General features: G+C 37.4%; 1 protein-coding gene across 1 annotated transcript; it reads right to left on the reverse strand.

Moving 5' to 3' along the window:
- Positions 1-16,566: 16,566 nt before the first annotated feature.
- LOC134241657 (uncharacterized) lies at positions 16,567-17,238 on the reverse strand. The gene is made up of 2 exons (XM_062723692.1): positions 16,837-17,238; positions 16,567-16,695 (listed from the first exon to the last, which is right to left on the reverse strand). Exons 1-2 carry the CDS (start codon positions 17,236-17,238, stop codon positions 16,567-16,569), a joined length of 531 nt encoding a protein of 176 aa, XP_062579676.1.
- Between the last annotated feature and the right edge of the window lie 263 nt (positions 17,239-17,501).

The raw sequence follows: 17,501 nt of genomic DNA on the forward strand, positions 1-17,501 counted from the left end.
TTAATTTTGTTGCTTTTGGGGTATTTAGAGATTCACGAATTCATGACTACCACGAAAGGTAAAAATATCATATGTATTTCTACTAAAAAAAATTTCAATAACAAAATCAAATCCCCACAAACCGATAATTTTTAGGTCACCTGAGTAAACTCAGGTGACCTATTGCTATCTGTTTTCGTCCGTCGTCGTTCGTCGTCCGTCGTTCGTCGTGCGTTAACATTTGAACATTTTCAGCTTCTTCTCTGCAACCACTGAACCAATTTCAACCAAATTTGGCACAAAGCATCTATGGCTGAAGGGGAACAAAAATTGTGAATTTCATGATCCCTGCCCCCCTGGGGCCTGAGGGGTGGGGCCAAAACCACTAAAATGTATGCAATCTTTAAAAATCTTCTCCTTTACTCCTGGACATCAAGCAGTCAAACTGTTTGCATGATTGTAATCAGCAATGAGTCCTCTACCAAAATTGTGAAATTCATGGCCCTGGGGTCAGGGGTTCTAGTGCTAGGGTGGGGCTAAATAAGTATGTAGTGAAAATGCATTATTTCTTTGAAAATCTTCTTCTCTGCTCCTGGTTATTAAATAAACAAACTACTTACATAGTTATGATGAGCAAGAGTGCCTCTACCAAAATTGTGAATTTTATGGCCCCAGGGTCAGGGGTTCTGGTGTTGGGGGGGGGGGGCTCTATTGATTATATAGTGAAAATACATGAATTCTTTGAAAGTCTTCTGCTCTGCTCATAGGTATTAATAAACTAACTAAGTGCAAAGTTATAATGAGCAAGAGTGCCTTTACTAAAATTGTGAATTTTAAAGCCCCAGGGTCAGGGGTTCTTGTGTTAGGGGGGGGGGGGGCTCTATTGATTATATAGTGAAAATACATGAATTCTCTGAAAGTCTTCTTCTCTGCTCCTAGGTATTAAATAAACTAACTAAGTACATAGTTATGATGAGCAAGAGTGCCTCTACTAAAATTGTGAATTTTAAAGCCCCAGGGTCATAGGTTCTTGTATAAGGGGGGGGGGGGCTCTATTGATTATATAGTGAAAATACATGAATTCTTTAAAAATCTTCTTCTCTGCTCCTGGTTATTAAATAGATTAACTAAGTGCATGGTTATGATGAGTAAGAGTTCCTTTACCAAAATTTTGAATTTTAGGACCAGGGGGGGGGGGCTCTATTGATTATATAGTGAAAATACATGAATTATTTGAAAATCTTCTTCTTTGCTCCTAGGTATTAAATAAACTAAGTGCATAGTTATAATGAGCAAGAGTGCCTCTACCAAAATTGTGAATTTTAAAGCCCCAGGGTCAGAGGGTCTTGTGTTGGGGGGGGGGGGGGCTCTATTGATTATATAGTGAAAATACATGAATTCTCTGAAAGTCTTCTTCTCTGCTCCTAGATATTAAATAAACAAACTAAATGCGTAGTTATAATGAGCAAGAGTGCCTCTACCACAATTGTGAATTTTAGGGCCCTAGGGTCAGGGTTCTGGTGTTAGGGGGGCTCTATTGATTATAGTGAAATACATAAAATCTGTGAAAATTTTCTTCTCTGCTCCTGGGTTTTAAGCAGTTGAATTACCTATATAGTTACGAACAAGGACCGTTATCTTCCAGAATTGTGAATTTCAAGGCCCCAGGGTCAGGGGTACCATAGAGAGGGGGGGGGGGGCTATACTTATAGACTGAAAATGAATGAATTGTTTGAAATCTGCTCCTAGGTATTAATTAAATTATAATCAAATATTTTTGAAAAGCAAGGATGCCTTTTCAAAAATTGTGCAATGTGTGGATCTAGGCCTAAGGGTCAGGGGTTCATGTGTAGTAGGGGCACTACTGATTATTGCTGTATATTACTGATTAGTTGAAATGTATATTTTGTTCCTCTGCCTTGTCAATGGGTATTAAGTAACCAAACTAAGCAACTGCTAAGTGTATAGTTATGATGATCAATGATGCCTCTTTCAAAATTGTGAATGCCATAGCATCTGGCTTAAAACATGAATCAAATTCAATCACTGGAAAGTTGTTGCATAATGCTCAGGTGACCTATAAGGCCCATGGGCCTCTTGTTTTCTCAAACCTTGAAAATTTGACCCCACGAAAGTATGTGATTTTACAGTATTTGGATTCAATGGAGTCAGTATGACTTGTTATACCTTTTTGACATGTCTTGCGCTGTTTTCCTTAATGTAAAATTCATTGAAACTGCATGCACTGCAAAATTACCTTTGTCAAATCAGAAACCAACCCTCCAACCCCAGCGAATGCAAATTAGACATAGCCAACATCAACCTCAGCGTGACGTAAAAAGTATCAGCGGGCCATATATCTCATCGATAGGCCCAACATCTAAAAGAGCGGTCCAACTTCGTTTCTTTTTTGACCGTTCAGTAAAGCTTTGGAAAGATTAATTTTTTGTTCAGTATAAATTACAAAGGAAGCAATTTTTAAAGGCATAACAAGTATTTTGTCAATTATTAGCTTACCTGAGCCGAAGGCTCAAGTGAGCTTTTCTGATCAAAATTTGCCCTGTTTGTCTGTCGTCGTCGTTGTAAACTTTTCACATTTTCATCTTCTTTTCAAGAACCACTGGGCCAATTTCAACCAAACTTGCTACAAAGTATCCCTGGGTAAAGGGTATTTAAGTTTGTTCAAATGAAGGGCCATGCCCTCATCCAAGGGGAGATAATTATGAATTAGTGAAAAAAATAATGACATTTAAAAAAAAAAAATTTCTCAAGAACCACTGGGCCAGGAAAGATGAAACTCATGTGGATTTATCCTTAGGTAGTGTAGATTTAAATTTGTTCAAATCATGACCCCCAGGAGTAGGGTGGGGCAAAATAGCCGATCAAATTTAACGTAGGAATATACATGTACAGGAAAAATCTTAAAAAATCTTCTCAAGAACCATTTACACAGGAAAGATGAAATTCAGGTGAAATCATTTTTAGGTACTGTAGATTCAATTTTGATCAAATCATGACCCCCGCGGGTAAGGTGGGGCCACGATGGTCGATCAAAGTTTTATATAGGAATGTATAGGAAAAATCTTTAAAAATCTTCCTCTCAAGATCCATAGGGACAGGAAATATGAAACTCATGTTGAATCATCCTCAGATAGTTTAGATTCAAATTTGTTCAAAACATGACCCCCGGGGGTAGGGCAGGGCCACAATCACCGATCAAAGTTTTACATAGGAATAAACAGGGAAATCTTTAAAAATTTCCTCAAAAACTGCAAAGCCATGATCACGGATATTTATATGGAAGCATCCTCAGGAATTGTAGGATTAATTGTTTTTAAATAATAACCCTCGAGGGTCTCAATGGTGGATCAAAGTTTTAAAAAGGAGAATAAAGGGAAAAATCCCAAGAACAGAAAAGCTATGTTTAGTCATATTGACATGTAAGGATCCTCATGTATTGAAGATTTAAATTTGTTCAAATCATGAGTACCCTTTGGGTTAGGGAGAGATACATTTATGGGGAATCAAATTTAAATTATGACGAAGTAATATATACAAAAAAAAATGTTTTTAAAAATCTTTTTCTCAAGAACAGCAAAGTTATATGCTGTATTGATATGGAGGCATTCTCAAGTAGTATTAAAATTCAAGCCCCATCTCCCACCCCTTAGTTATCTTTTCAATTCTGATCCAGTTTGTGCTTTTTCCTAGCCGATGTGCTCAGGTGATCCATGTGGCCCCTGGACCGCTTGTTATTATTTCAATTTTGTAATTAAATGTATATCTATTGAAATATCGAAGGTTATTTTTTTTTAGATGAATTTGGTATATAGAAAATAAACTATTCATGAACGTGATATATTGATATTGTTTTTAAGAGAAAACACTTAGTTTCCTTACGATTCTTGAAAAAGTTGATAAGTTGTTTAAAGGCATAAAAAGTAGGGTTATATAATGATGGGGGGTCTAACACTTGGGGCGACAATCTTTTTCTTGCAATTTCTATTTCATCACTGAATGTAATTTAAGGAGACTTTCGCCACATCTTTACAAGAAAGTGACATTGTGCATCTCGTATATTTTTTCGGGAGAGCCAAACGCTTCTTCCTCTGTTCTTGCAGTCTGCCACGAGGTCTGCATATTAAAGGCTCTTTCTCTCATGTACTTTTTCAAAATTTTCTTTCCATGGCATGATTAGTTTTATTGCAACGAATGATTTCGACTGCTGGGACACTAATACTGTGTATGGTCATAGGTTGGTTTCCACGATGTTAGGGAGAACTACTTTCCTGACTAAATCCACTCTGGGCTCCGAGTCATGTCCTCCAGCTATTCACCATTGATGTCTGCCTTGCTGCTGTTGTATCAGCCGTTCCCTCAATTTGTTTCACAAACTGTATCTTTCTTTCCTCCATATCTTATCGTTTACTTCTCTTTTCCACCTCCAACATATCAGCCAACTCCCGTTGGACCATGTCGTGTCGACATCTATATCTCCTCCGAATCAGCGCTACTTTGCATCACAGCTTGTGGTTTGGATCTTCGCTTAGTGTACACTAGCTGCTGCAAGTTTACAGGAGATTAAACATGTTTATTGGGATAACTCCTGCTCCAGTAAGTTCTACTCCATCGAGGCCCTCTGTTTTCTGTTGATTTTGGTTTCGGTTGAACTTCCTAAGTACGCCGAACTTCAGCCTGAGCCAAGAGGCGCTTCTCTGCTGCTGTGTTTCCTATGATGTCTCGTAAGTATAATATCCTCTGGTTGGTCTACTGTTGTTTTTTGCAGACAACTTTCTTCCTGTCCTTGTATGGATTATCCGCCTTGTATGTCTATCCTGTCATCTACTGAGTCTCGTATTAATACCAAGTATTAATACCAATTTGCTACCTTGAATTCTGCACAGAGGAAACTGGTATGCGTAATTGAGCTGAGTTGCTGCAGAGTCCAATGTAAATGATGGCGGAACTCCTAGCCATATCCTCAGATACCATCTAACTTTCCTTATCTGACTGGGACTGTGGTAGTTGCGATATCAAGTATGAGGAGCAGCCACATTAGTCTTGATAGGACCCCATGCTAGTAGATCAAAACCTTGCACTTTCCAGGTTATCTACAGCCATCAACAATTTTTAGGCAAGAAAGAAGCGTCCTGTGTGTTTGATGTGTTTGTGTCTTCATTAAAAGCATTTAATTAGCATTTAATTAGGTTGATCCTAATTGATCAGATTGTTTTCTCCTTGAATTTGCATCCTGACTAGTTTGTTCAGACATCCCTTCCTCAATAGGAGACTTCTGAATTTCTTTGGCTTTCGACCTGTCTTGTTTATATATGAGTCTTTATTGTCCCTGTGAGCTCACCCATAGCCTGAGATTGGTGTATGATAAATTTAAGAGATCATCTTTGTCCTTTCTTTTTTTCTCTTTCTGGAGCTCTGTTCATCATTCCAATTACCCATTACAAACAAGATAAAAGGGACTGTCCATCCTTTTCTCTACTCTTTGTCAAGATGTCGTGTAGTCATGGACAGTGAACTGGTTCTCCATATCATTTAATTTCTACAAAACACTTGATTCTGATCGGATAAAAAATGTTTTGATATCTGCCTCAATAAAATCTAAAATTCGCTTGCACTAAGCAGCCGGAACTACTTTGGCTGTCTTTACATGTATATTTCCCGTTTCCAGATTACTTTTTGAAGGAATAATTAAATAAATTTACTTTAATAGATAATTTCCTGAATTTCGAAACCTGTCCGCATTGATGACGTTTTCCGTCCAATTTTTTTCTTTGATACTTCGATCAAAGGAAAAAATATTACATTCATTTCTTAATTCTCCCAAGTATCTCTTGACAATCCCTGAACTATCTATGGTATATGGTACGGCTTCATCTCCGACTCGGTCAGCGCTCGCTAGGTTTTATCACACTGCTGCAAAGTTTTCTTGCCTTCCTTGGCTCTCTTTGATGAGTTGGCTTATGACACCAAAACATCTCATGTTGTAAATTTTGAATTAACCGGGTGGCAGTAAATACAAAATTTACAACATGACAACTTGAAAATTTTGTATTTACTGCCACCCGGTAAATTCAAAATTTACAACATGAGACATGTGTGCTTTAGACATCTGGAGTACGTTGGTATGCCTGCCTTTTGTATAGATGTATCTGTTGTCCACCATGTACCCAAATGTTCGATTTGCCATCACTGAAATGAGCATTTTCTGAATGCTTAGACTTCCACATTAAAATATGAGCACAGCTATTGTTCTAAACTGGTTGATTGTCTTAGCTATTCTTAACATTTGGTAAAAACATCCCCTTTCCCTTTCCAGCATTTCTTCCATATTACTCTGAAAAGAATCTGTATTTCCTTACAACGTTGGACACTTCTTATACACTTTGTATGATATCCCCTTTAATCCAGGAACCTAATCTTGCCTCTTTTTGACAATATCTTTCAATTCCTTTCATTTCACATCCACCATGACCTCTGGTGAATTACAACATTTGGGCATTGGCCCAGTGGTTCTTCTTTTAGAGGGTCAGAGTATGTTTCATGTATATATATAATATACCTTATCTTTCTTCGCCTAGAAGCTCATTTGTTAACTTAAATGCATTTCTAACTAATCATTCCCTGTTCTTTTCTCTTTTCTTTTACTTCTGCCTCAATTGCTCCGCTCTCCGTAGCTTTGAAAGTTTCCTAGTCCTTCGCTTTAAAACTGTTTTTAAGCTCTTTTAGTAAATGCTGATACTAGTATTCCATTTAGCTTTTCGCCTATTCAGGTTCTGAATGTTGTGCCCACTTCTCGACTCTCCTTTCTCCATCCCAAGCTTTCTTTTCAAATGTTTTAAACCATGTTGGTAAATACCAGGTATTCATTTCTTTTTCTCTACAGTCTACCTTCCTGTGCATTGTTGACTCAAGAATCAAGCTGGCATTTTAATTGAAGCAAATCCACACTACTTCATCATCTCCTTTTGGCCATGGTATCCTCCGCCTCTTTTTCTTGACGTTCCTTTGTCTCTGCTGGTCCTGGTTAGCTCGAAGAACAAGTAATGTTGGTTGTGATCCTGGGTAGGATCCTTCTGTTTCTCATCAATTGATTCCATGTGCTGTGTTTGAGTTGTCACATTACCACCTCGACATTTTTGCATGGTGTATGTTCAATTCTCGAATGTTTTTGCAGACTTTACAACACGTACATCACACTAATCTCTTTCATCCATTCTAATGTTAGCTGCACAATCCTTTTCATTGTTCACGGACTGTTCCTTGTTGTACAATTAGATCTGCCTGCCTAATTTCGGTTTCTCCTCAAGAGGACTCTACAAAGGGAAGCTGCCCCTTGGTACCCGTGTCCACACTACTCAGTATTTCTGGCCTCCACCTCTCTCCAGTGTCATCGGTCTTCTCCAGTCGCCATCCAGTCTTTCTTGGCAGTCACTGGTTCCAAAAATAACAGTTGACACCATTATATAAGCCTATCGCTTTAATAGTCAGTTCCGTCCCTGTGTTGCTCGATCGCCTCTCGGTTCCGATCGTCATGAGTTGGGCTTCAACCTATGTCGTATATATCAGTGGATATAAGCAAATTAAGTTTGATTAAAATCTAGTTTGCTTTCTTCGACATTAATCTAACCAGAAACACAACCAAGGTCATAGGAAAGGTAAATGATAAGAATGTTGATGGCATTATTTAGCTTTCATCAATATGTGTTTCATGAATACATCTTTAATATTTATACCCCCCGCTTGAAAAGTGGGAGGGTATATAGTAATCGTTAATTCCGTCCGTCCGTCCGTCTGTTACGCTTTGGGGTACCCATCTCTTATCCGCAACTCCTCTCATACCACTGAATGAAATTTGGTGAAACTTTCACAGAATCTTTATTACATATTGCCACTGTGCACCTCCTATTTTACTTTTTGATCCGACACATATTTTGGGTTTCCCATAGCAAAACATGGACACTGCGATTTATACACATATGGGAGGCGGGGGGTATCATTTAGTGAGCCCATTGCTCACAGAACCTCTAGTTTCTTTGAAATTTAGATAACAATAATAAGTAAATTAAAAAAAGATGTTTTTTTACTTTTCATCTATAGGTACCAATATCTATTGATTCAAGGTAAAAATAATAGCATAATTTTTTTATACTTAATTTGACCTTTTCCTGAAGAAGCATAACGGAGGGAAGAACGTCGAAAATGAGAAACACTATATACCCAGTTGCTACAGACATATTCATGGTGGGCCATCAATAAAGTCTTCATATTTTTGTTTTATTTATAGATAATCAGTTTTTTAGCTCAACTGAGCCGAAGGCTCAAGTGAGCTTTTCTGATCAAAATTTGTCCGTCGTCTGTCGTTGTTGTCGTAAACTTTTTACATTTTCATCTTCTTTTTAAGGACCACTGGGCCAATTTCAACCAAACTTGCCACAAAGTATCCTTAGGTGAAGGGGGTTCAAGATTGTTCAAATGAAGGGCCACGCCCTTGTTCAAGGGGAGATAATTCAGAAATAGTCAAAATTTGGTGGTGTGTTTTAAAAAACCTTCTTCTCAAGAACCACTGCGCAAGGAAACTTGAAACTTATAGGGAATCATCCTCAGGTAGTTTAGATTTAGATTTTTTCAAATCATGACCCCCGGGGGTAGGGTGGGGCCAAAATCGCCGATCAAATTTTTACATAGGAATATATAGGAAAAATCTTTAAAAATCTTCTTCTCAAGAACATGTGGGCCAGGAAAGATGAAACTTCTGTGGAATCATCCAGGTAGTGTAGCTTCAAGTTTGTTCAAATCATGACCCCCAGGGTAGGGTGGGGCCATAAATGGTTGATAAAATTTTTACATAGGAATGTATAGGAAAAATCTTTTAAAATCTTCTTCTCAAGCATCACTGGTTTACATAGGAGTATATAGGAAAAACATTTTAAAACCTTCTTTTCAAGTACTTCAAAGCCATACTTAGTGATATTTATATGGAATCATCCTCAGGTAGTGTAGATTCTTGTTTGTTCAAATCATGACCCCCTGGGGGGTTAAAATTTAAGCCCCCCCACATCAGTAAACTTTCAGTTCTGATCTGATATGTGCTTTTTCCTAGCCAATTGCTCAGGTGAGCGATGTGGCCCCTGGGCCTCTTGTTTTTATTGTGTCATCGATCAATACCTATATATGAACGTTAAAAGATAGATAACTCGATCCAACCAACATAGATATTTTGATGCAACTAAGAGAGAGAGAGAAAGATTGTTTATTTGTTTTCTTTACAATTTCTATTTTGTTCTCTACAGTCATTAGTCTATTGCTATCCTTGATAACTATATAGAAACTTTGTTATCATTTTTTTTTTCAAAAAAATAAATAGAAATAAATGAATAAAAAAAGAAATTGTTCTGAACTGAACATTTTGTAATTGGCGTCCGATTTTAAGACACAAATCAATATCAAAACAAATACGAATATCTGATTTAAAAAAACACATTTATGGCGAAGACTAACTTAAACTTGTAACCATGACAAAATGACCCAGTTTGGGCCAGGGTCAAATTTTATGCAGAATTTACATGTATTAATAATCTACATGTCAGTCATATACATGTATGAGCCTATATATAAACAATATATTTTATAATTGTAACGATATGTGCGGAACAAGTCGACCTTTATTCTATGGTACCTTCAATTTGTCTCGAATTAGACTTGTTTCATTTTTGCAGATCAAAATCAACCTTTGAAGCAAGTATGAATTTCAAATATTTGCATTCAGTTATGGTCCGTATAAGAATTGCATTCTTTTAATCTAAGTGATCTCTCGAACCTTGTTCGACGAACTTTGATATTATTACACTCCCTGAATATTCTATAAGTTCAAAAAAAAAGAAACAATTAAAATAATCAACCTTTTTTCATTTTATCTTTAATCTATATGTTTAAATAAAGATGACAGAGAAAATTGTGGCTTGTTTATAATTTCAAGGTTGGTGTTGTTTTGTTTATTTCTTATTTAAACAAGATGTGTTTGTGAAACACTGATGCCCCAGTATAGCAACATAGCGAAGATTAAACTTTTCTTAAATGCAAATTAAATATTTCAGTACCCAAAGGAGTGTCTTCTCAAACGAAATACGATTGTGAAATATGAAAGCCCTAGCACTACCTGTTCAAAAGTTATGGCCAAGGATAAGTTTTTGAAAGGTAGTCAAACTGCAGGGTCAAGGTCAAAGTTATTGGTTTCTTAAGAAAGGTCTTGTCACAAGTATTGAAAGCTCTAGCCCTAACAGTTCAAAAGTTATGGCCAAGGTTAAAGTTTTTACAAAGTACATGTAGGTCAAACTCCAAGGTCAGGGTCAAAAGGTCAGATATCTTGATAGCCAATGAAAGGTCTTGTCACAAGGATTAAATATGTGAAGTATGAACACCTTAGCCCTAGCCCTTTAAAAGTTATAGTCAAAGTTTGTTTTTTAAAAGTAGGTCAAAGTTCAAGGTCAAGGGGTCAAAGTTCTTGGTATCCAATGAAAGATCTTGCCACAAAAAATACATATGTGAAATATGAAAATCCTAGTATCTACCGTTGGCCAAAAGTTATGGCCAAGGTAAAAGTTTGGAATTTTTGTGGAAGAGGGTCAAACTCCATGGTCAAGGTCAAATTTGGTGGTACACCCCACCCCCTTAAGGTTTTGTCACAAGGAATACACATGTGAAAAATGAAAGTCATAGCTCCACTATATCAAAAGTTATGGGCAAGGTTAAAGTTTTTACGGACAAACAGATGGACGGACACAGCAAAAAATATATACCCCCGAATCTTCGATTACGGGGGCATAGAAATATAACAAATGTAGCCCTTTCATGACTGATCCATAGATATATCGACTTCACAGAAAAGCACACTGACCTCGCATTTCGTGCTCGGTCCCTGGTGATTGTGGAGTTGAGCAGCTTGTGATCACCAACACGGGGAGATAAAATCCTAAATTTGTTCTTTACCAGTAAACCATCACTTGTCCAACGATGTAAAGTCATCCCCGGAGTATGCGACCACGACTCAGTCATAATGACTCCTTAATCCAGCCCCTAAGAATTAAACCGGCCCGTTGAGAAATATACTCACGGGATAAGGCAGATATGACATCTTTACGAAAAAACATCAAGAACTTTTTACAATACTTTATCACCAGACCTTTCACTTCTGTTTATACTCACTGTGAACTCTTTAGAGACACCACACTTGGCATTATGAACCGCCAATTTCCTTAGAAGCTCACACGATCCAGGACATCAAACCTGTGGACCAATACAGCTAACAGGCGTTCAGCACGCAGGAAACTACGTGCATTCCACAAAGCCTTGCTAACAAAGAAGCAGCGTGATCTGCAATCGAATGCACCCGTCTCTTAAGTCAGAGTACCAGCGTACTATTTGTCTAGCTTACCAACAATACCTTAATGACATTATCATTAAAAGCAAACAAAAAAAAAACAACAAAAAACAAGAATTTTTCACGGAATCATATGGCCACAAGCCAAGGCGAGCCATCACTTAATTGCCAGACAAGGGTCCCGGACAATGGACAGCATAATCACCAATTCATGTGGTGTATTCAAATTTTGATCCATATCAACACGTTTTCGGTAGGAACTAGCAGAGGAGATTACACCGGCACTGATGGTGGATATGGGCCTTGATTGATTGTATATTATTTAACGTCCCTCTCTAGAATTTTTCACTCATATGGAGACGCCATCACTTAATTGCCGGTGGAGACTGCAAATTTTGTCCTAAACTCGGCACTGAGGGCCGTTGAGCAGGGAGGGATCTTTTTTGTGCCAGCACCTGCAACACGAGACCTCGGTTTATATGGTCTCATCCGAAGGACCGCTCTCCATGTCCCACAGCGGGATTCTAACCCGCGACGTTAGGTTTAACTTTTTACTTCGCAACTCTAGAGCAGACGCTCTAACCACTGCACCATGGCCTCAGGCGTTTATCTTTTAGAGAGGCGACAAGATTACAGCGGCTAATTACCGTCCTGTATCTCTAACGGCATTTTGCTCCAAAATCTTGGAACACATTCTCCATTCCAACATCATGGACCACTTTTAAAGGAACCCTATCATAACACAAGAGATATATGTAAAACACTTATGCCCCCTCCCCAAATTGGAATTTTTCCAAAGTCCAAGGGGCATAAATCTATCAGGAATGGTGCTAACATACCCAAAACAGAACTTGACCTAGATATTTCTGATAATTCTGTATACTAAATTTCATTTCAGTACGTGCAACCTCTGCGAATATAATGAACGGAAACTGCAAATAATTGGAATTTTTCTAAGTCCAGGACTTAACTATGTCAATAATGGCACAATCATACCCAAAACAGAACTTGACCTAGGTATACATCTCATAAATTTGTATACCAAATTTCATTTCCGTATGTGCAACCTCTGTACCGGAACTGTAAAAAATTGCAGTTTTTCTAAGTTCAAGGGGCATAACTCTGTCAAAAATGGTGCGATCGTACCAAAAACACAACTTGACATAGATATTCTTGTGATAAATCTGTATATCAAATTTCATTTCAGTATGTGCAAGGGTTGTGAAGAAAATGAACGGAAACTAAGTGGACCGACAGATCGGCCGACCGACAAACAACAGCAAAGCAATATACATGTACCCTCCCTTCTTCGAAAGGGGCAAAATCATTCGATAAGGTACCACACCAACGTCTCCCCTGCAAACTAAATTATTATGGGATTCGTGGCTGCACTCTACAATGGCTAGAAAGTTTCTTATCAGACAGAAAACAGCGAGTATTGGTTGAAAGGATGTCCTCCAAAATAGCAGACGTGAACTCCAGGGTACCTCAAGGCACAGTTATGGCTCCCCTATTATTTCTTGCCTACATCAATGACCTCCCAGAGGTGGTAACATTAAATGTTGAATTATTTACAGACGACCGTCTTATCTACAGGACAATCCAATCAATCAATGACACAGTCCAACTTCAACAGGACTTATGTGCACTTGAGAAATTAGAGAAATACTTGCAGATGCCTTTCCATCCTCAGAAGTGTATTATTTCTAAGAAACACCATCTAATGAAAGAATCATACCCACTGCATAAACATACATTGGAAGATTTCCCAAGTGGTAAATACCTTTGAATCACAATTAGCAAAGATCTGTCATAGCTGCGAAGGCCACGGTAGGATTTTTACGAAGGAACCCTCAGAAGTTGCCCATAGGCTGTCAGAAGCAAGGCATACTCCACACTAGTACGTCCAGTATTGGAATATGCCTCAGTGGTTTGGGATCCTTACCAACATTATTTAATCCAACACCTAAAAGATGCTCAGCACAGGGCAGCAAGGTTCACCACTGGTGATTACTAGTACTCATCAAGGTATCCAGGTGACCAACTGACCATTATGCTATATCAACTCGGCAGGGAACCATAAGAACATCAGAACCCGGAACCGTGTGATCATGTTCTACAAAACTTACCATCACATTGTGGAAGTTCTGGTACATTATGTGCAATATGTCACTAATAGAAGACCTCGTGGTTTTATAACAAACAAAATCCGCCAAATCAGCACCAGAGTTGATGTCTACAAATAGTCGTTCATACCAGCAACTACCATAGCATGGAACAGTATACCAGACACAATTAAGAATTCACCATCAATGGACACCTTGAGACATGCTATACATACCATTAGCGTGTCTGAGATTTTACACTATACTGTCCACTTCTAACTTTTACCCCTTTTAATACATATATACATGGGTTTTAACTGTTCACCACAGAATTACTGGACTATTGACCTCAATTTGAGTACACTCTATAAAGGGAAGAAGAATATGTTTCTATTTATGGATCAAACCCATGAAAAGGCTATTACTTTTAAAATATTGCTAAGAGTGAGATTGAAAAGTAATGCACATTAATTATTTCATAGTTTTATAGTTAGATTACCACTAACCTTCTTTCTAGTCAAAAATATCTAAATATGAAACAGATGTGTCGTACTGTATTGTACTTTTTATTTCAAGCTCACAATTTTATTTCAAGCTCACAATGGCGAGTGGTTAAAGCGTCTGCTCTAAGAGTCGCGAAGTAAGGAGTCGAGCTTTACATCGCGGTTTCGAATCCCACTGTGGGACGTGGAGACCGGTCCTTCGGATGAGACCGTACAAACCGAGGTCCTGTATCGCAGTAGGTGCTAGCACGAAAAAGCTCCATCACTGTTCAATGGCCCTAAGTACCGAGTATAGGACAAAGTTTGTCTCTTCACCGGCAATTAAGTGGTGGCGTCTCCATATGAGTGAAAAATACTCGAGAGGGACGTTAAACAACATAAAATCAATCAATCAAGCTCACAAGGATATATCGTGTTGACATATGAATGGAAATAGCTATTGTTAAATGATAACACGAACTACGATATATCTAAATGTCGAGTTAATTGATCACAGTAGGTGTTTCTTCATCTCATATAATTATTAAAAGAGTACTTATGACTGACTTTTTCTCTGATTATAGATATTTTGTGAAATTCACAATCACGATTATTTACAATTCATTTATTTAAAGCAAATAAAACATAATTATGTCAATCAAGGAAGTTATTCAATTAATGAATCGGCGATTACCTAATCCTAGATATAAAACAAACCCCAGGAGACTGTAAAGCACATGGTCAGTTCCGTTGACCTGCTTCCTTATAACGGCAGCAATGACTGTCTTCATTAGAGTATACAAAAGATTCATGCTGTAGGAGAGCTGATATAGATCTAGCTAATTTACTGTGTTGACATTTTGCTCCATCAGGTCATTTGTCATACCGTCACTGTTATCCAAAGTACAATCATAATTACCGACCTCTTTGACCTTCAATATCTCAAATACAACGAAGAGAGAGAAAATTCCTTCACATTGATGTTGAGAACTAAAATTTCCTAATCAATTAAATGAAGGGTAATTGATTTACAATCGTTATTCAATTTTTTAGATCGTTTTGTCATGGAATATGCAATATTTCTAAAGAGAAAGAACCTGTTGAACAACAGGAAAAATTTGAATTTTTCAAATGGGAGATTCTTATAAATGGGGATTTAATTGTTGAATTCTATTTATTTTATTAATATTATCTCATTATTCCTGTTCGCTCCTTGGGAAGCATAGGGCAACAACCACACCGCGCCATCGGACTCTGTTCTGGGCTATCCTTTTTAATAATGTCCAGGTAAAACCTGCCTTTTTAGCCTCCATTTCCATGGATCTCCAGGTTTATTTAAGTATCCCTACCCTCCTCTTTCCTTGTGGATTCCAATCCAGAGCCTGTTTTGTAATGTTGATTACAAATCTGAGTAAATTGTGGCCTATCCAACCCCCTTTTTTATGTCAATACATATGGGATTTTGGTTCGTTCCCTCCCATAGGCTTTTATTTGATATGGTATAAGGTAGGGATGTCAAAATTGTCAATAATTGATATTCGAATATTCGGTAGTAGTATTCGAATATATTCGAATATTCGATAAAATAAATTTTATGCATCTTGCATTATAATATGTATATATCTTCACTCTTTTGTAAAGCAATATATACGTTTTACGTCATTATTTTGGAATAAAATTTCATGTAGAGTTTTGTAAATGCACTTTAATTATATTCTTAAAATATTTTTCAGAATATATGAAGAGCTAATATCCAAAATGTAATAAAAAAAAATTCCCCTGAAAATTCAAAAGATTCTTTTAATATGTTACAGATTAATTAATCATCTTACCAAAGTGTACACTGATAACCCTACAGATTTATACCACAGAGCACAATTATCTAATGGAGAAACATTAAAAGCTATTACTTTTAGCTAACTACTTTCCTGATAATGATTTTAAATGATGTATGCATAAACAAAAATGTGTCCTTTCAACAATACAAACTAATTATAAGTACTGGACACTGTTATATCTCTGATTAAATGATCAAATGAATAATTATATCATTTTAATAGACACATTCTTCACACCTTTAAGGTAATCCAAGAGGAGTGTATTTTAATTTTGTTTTAAATAAAATCTTATTATTGGTCAACGATGAGAATTTGATTCAATTTCTGATAAAACTTCAGTTTTTGCCAGATTATTTTTTCTTTTTGATGCTTGTATACTTAAAATCCGAATATTCGAATCATGAATTTATATTCGAATATACTCATCGAATGAAAGATTGACATCCCTAGTATAAGGCCATCTAATGTTAAGGATATGGCGGAGGCATTTATTCGTGAAAGATTGCCGTTTGTTGTTTATTGTTTTGTTACCTTCCAGGTTTCGGAACCTTAAAAAAGAACTGCTTTAACATTTGTGTTAAAAATCCTGATTTTGTTGTTGATGGAGAGTGCTTTAGAATTCAAGGTTTGTCGTAGTGTATTTAAAGCATGTCTTGCCTTGTTACTGGAGTAATTCGGTTTTTGACTTCATCATCTGCACCACCGTCCTTGTTTACGATACTCCCGGAATAAGAAAATCTGTTGTTTTCTTTGATGTTCTCCCCATTTTAAAACTGGATTCCTATTTCTTGTGTGTTGTCGATTCTCATCATCTCTGTCTTCTTGGTGGTTATTTGTAGGTCACTCATTTGAGCCTCTGGTTCCAATCGTGATAGATTTTCTTGAGCATCTTGTTGCTGGTACGAGAGCAGGTCAATGCCATCTGCAAAATCCATGTCCTCAACTGTTTGGTGAGGGTCCACTGGATTCCGGTCTCATTGCCCTTTGTTATTTCAATGACTATCAGGAATATGGTGAGAGGATGCAGTCAGACTTACTCCTGTGTCCATATTAAAAGGATCTGTGAGCTTCCCATTATCAATGATGTGACATTTTGCATCATCATACATATTCCTGATGACACTTATGACCTTTGGTGGTACATGTATTCCATAATGCTGCATTAATCTACAGATGGTTGTCCTATCCACACTGTCAAAGACGTTCCCAAAACCCATGAAGACTGAGTAAAGAGGAGACTGCCATTCAATGGACTGTTCGATGATAATACGAAGTGTGGCAATGTGATATGTGCATAATCTGTCTTGGTGGAACCCTGCTTGCTCTGATCTTTGTTCCTCGTCCAATGCTTTTTTAATTCTTTCCAAGATTACTCTAGTTAGGATCTTACTGGCAATGGATAAAAACATGATTTTTCTCCAATTTCCACACTGCGACATGTCCCCCTTTCTTGGGTAGTTAAACCAAGTACACAGTAAGAACAGGAAACGCAAAGAAGATACCATTTTTTAAGAGATTGAATGATAGAAGAACTACGTAGAGGATGCTTTTCCATTTTCACCTGACTTTATAGCCTTTGTGATTTCTGTTCTAGATGGTGGTCACTGCAGATATAAAGACTTCTTTTCAAATGATATCAAGACTGGATGGTCGGAGTTGCACCATTCAAGACCCATTTAGGTCTTTGTCCTACATCGCTAGT

Source organism: Saccostrea cucullata, unplaced genomic scaffold (assembly GCF_032062105.1).
Source record: "Saccostrea cucullata isolate Sc308-1 unplaced genomic scaffold, CSIRO_AGI_Scuc_v1 ctg267, whole genome shotgun sequence".
Lineage (NCBI taxonomy): Eukaryota > Metazoa > Mollusca > Bivalvia > Ostreida > Ostreidae > Saccostrea > Saccostrea cuccullata.

Coding starts and splice junctions, on each gene's coding strand:
- LOC134241657 (XM_062723692.1), bottom strand. CDS start 17,238: ATGTCGCAGTGTGGAAATTGGAGAAAAATCATGTTTTTATCCATTGCC. Junction 16,696..16,836: donor CTTTTAATATGGACACAGGA/GTAAGTCTGACT, acceptor CTCTCGTACCAG/CAACAAGATGCTCAAGAAAA.